Source organism: Bidens hawaiensis, unplaced genomic scaffold, assembly GCF_021521415.1.
Source record: "Bidens hawaiensis isolate Kalapana, Puna unplaced genomic scaffold, B.hawaiensis_p1.1 tig00006961_1, whole genome shotgun sequence".
Taxonomy (NCBI): Eukaryota; Viridiplantae; Streptophyta; class Magnoliopsida; order Asterales; family Asteraceae; genus Bidens; species Bidens hawaiensis.
The window spans coordinates 273,953-276,841 of NW_027491477.1; the positions used below are offsets into that span (position 1 = coordinate 273,953).

At 37.7% G+C, this 2,889-nt stretch overlaps 1 protein-coding gene and 1 pseudogene across 1 annotated transcript; both read right to left on the bottom strand.

The window, feature by feature from the left end:
* On the bottom strand, positions 1–1,204 carry LOC143634000 (chitinase 2 pseudogene; annotated as a pseudogene).
* Positions 1,205–2,285: 1,081 nt separating this feature from the next.
* Positions 2,286–2,597, bottom strand: LOC143634001 (histone H4). The gene has a single exon (XM_077102195.1). It carries the CDS (start codon positions 2,595–2,597, stop codon positions 2,286–2,288), a length of 312 nt encoding a protein of 103 aa, XP_076958310.1.
* Between the last annotated feature and the right edge of the window lie 292 nt (positions 2,598–2,889).

Sequence of the window (2,889 nt, forward strand, 5' to 3'; positions counted from 1 at the left end):
TCAATAGTAGATAATAATCATATTATACACACATAATCTTTCACACCAGACTCGCAACCACAAAGAAACACAAGAACAAAACATAATATACATATACACTGGATGAGCAGCCAGCAAAGCTTGTGATTGCTTCTCGTAACGGAACCCTAAAGCCTTCGAATCATTTGCAGACCACACAAAGATCCCACCAAGCTTCCCTTGGTTTCTAAGCCTGCTGCACGCAGTAAAAAATCCATTCTGTGGCGATAAACCTCCACTTCCATCACTGATGAAGCTAGCCAAGATGCTACCACCGTTATAATTCGAGCTTTGCGTCTGAAAATAGTTCATAAACTGAGAAACAGTGGTCCCTTCATCGTATGCATAATACTGGAAGTTAACATAGTCTATAATATGACCGTAACTCTTCCAAAGAGCCTGATAATGGCTTTGAACATCATCATCATCAAACGGAGCTATAGACGCAAACGAGATGACTCCATTGTTTTTAAGGTGGTTATAAGCTTCCCGATGCATTCAGCAAACGTTTCAGGATCCGCATGAAAATGCTCATAGTCGATATCAATCCCGTCTAAGTTATACTCTTGGATGATTTTAGTGAGTGAAGAAACCGCGTTAGAAACCCAAGAGTCCACCGACGAAGGGCTAAAATAACAGCTTCCTCCATTCACACTGTCGCCTCCCAAGCTGACAGCTACTTTGACGTTCGAGTGTTGGTTCTTGATTGAAGATACTTGAGAAGGGTGAGATTATCGGTATCCCAGAAGACGTTGAACTTTCCATTGGTCGGGGACGATGAAGACGAAGTGGTGTAATCAATTGCAAAGGCGAGTATGTAGTGGAATTGGACATTTGGGTTGATGGGTACATCTGAGAATTTGACATTATTGAACTCGTCTCCGAGGTACTCCCAAAAAAGGTCTGATTTTGATGCAGTAGCTTGTGTTGATGCCATGGCTAAAACTAAAAGAGCTTGCAGAGTGAAAAGAACAATGTGAAATTTAGAAGAATTCATTTTGATCAGAGAACAGATTGTATTGAAAGTTGAGTGTTGATGATGATTAAATGTTGGGAAGCAGCAGTTAAATAGGAGATTGTTTAGTCAGTTCATAATTTGAATATGGCGGCGTATGTGTGCTTCTGCTGGTGTTGATTAAAATTTTGGTTTGAAGTCAGATTTGCAAGAAAAAAAACAAGAAAGTTGTCTCTGTTTTACTTCTCTTTTGTCATTTCTTGGGCATTTTGGTGAACAAGTCTAAAATTGCCTTCATTTTTCTTTGAAGATTGTTGTTAAGGATTGTACCTTTTAGTTTGTTCACATGACACTAAAAGATTGTGTTCAAATTAAACACCTAGGCCTTAGACAAAGTAATAGAACACAAACATGTTCATGTTCATTCATTTAACTTTAAATGAATATAAACAAACGCTCAAGAACATAAACAAACTTCCCATCAAACAATTCACAAATAGTTCATTAAACATTCATTTCGTTTATAGGCCTAAAACACCTACAAAATGAATTACCAAAGTATATAATACACTTCTATTCAAACTGGCTTCCTCCAACTATCATTCTCTAAAAGTGAATTTGAATTACAATCAATCAAGAATATGAATCACCCAATCATGGTTGATTCAAACAAACCAAACTCACAAAGATAACATAAACTCAAACTTATAAATCATTACCAATTCAATGTTGATGAAAACAAAACAAGCTGTCTGTTATCAGCCTCATGTTTATTCAAAGAAAACACCAGTTATTCAAATTAGTTAAATTTCAAAGCCTGTAATTCCTTTGGGTCTTCTATTATAATGTTTTCAAGTGACATTTAAATCGCAGAAACAAAGTGATTTGAACATTGTTTTACTTGTAAACACATTTTGCACTAAAACCAACTTCAACAAAGGTGTTCCACCGACGCCAAATTTGCTGTTATATCATGTCCAATTTCCATAGATGCCAACACATTTCATCTCTTCTCTATCACAATACTTACTAACTAAGCTGTCATAAATTAATACACCAACTAAAAAGAGAAAGTGTTCTGATTCACAACAGCTCCATCAGCAAGGACCATGACAGAGACAAGACAAAATACATTGATATCATGCGAAATCGGCAATCTAACACAACAAACTCCAAGTGCTCGGTAACACTTTGTTCAAAATAGTTTCAGTTCAAAAATGTATTTTAACAACATAAAAAAAAACATAAACACAATTTCAACTACTAATCCACTTTTGACTCAGTTGAGTTAAACTTGTAAAAACTAAAAACCCTAACCACCGAACCCATACAGGGTCCGGCCTTGTCTCTTCAAGGCATACACAACATCCATGGCGGTCACAGTCTTCCTACGAGCGTGCTCGGTGTAAGTAACCGCGTCTCTAATCACGTTCTCTAGAAAGATCTTCAAAACACCGCGAGTCTCCTCGTAGATCAACCCGCTGATACGTTTCACTCCGCCTCTTCTCGCCAACCGTCGGATCGCAGGCTTCGTGATGCCTTGAATGTTATCGCGGAGTACTTTACGGTGTCGTTTCGCACCTCCTTTGCCTAATCCTTTACCTCCCTTCCCACGGCCCGACATTTTCAAGTTTCTTCAAATCTGTAACACGAATTCAACCAATGCTAATATATTAATAATAATTATATTAATGGAGCAAATATAATGGATTTGAACTTAACTTGATTGAGACTTACCTGATGATTAATTCGAATTTGAAGAGTGAAGAGAGAAGAGAGAGTGGATGAGTAAAGGGGAATGGGGGTTTGGTGTATGTATAGTGGGGAAGAAAGTAGTGACTGTGTGTTATTTTGGAGGGTTTGTGGCCGTTGATGGATGGTAATGAACGATCAAGATTCACGCAATTCACACGGAT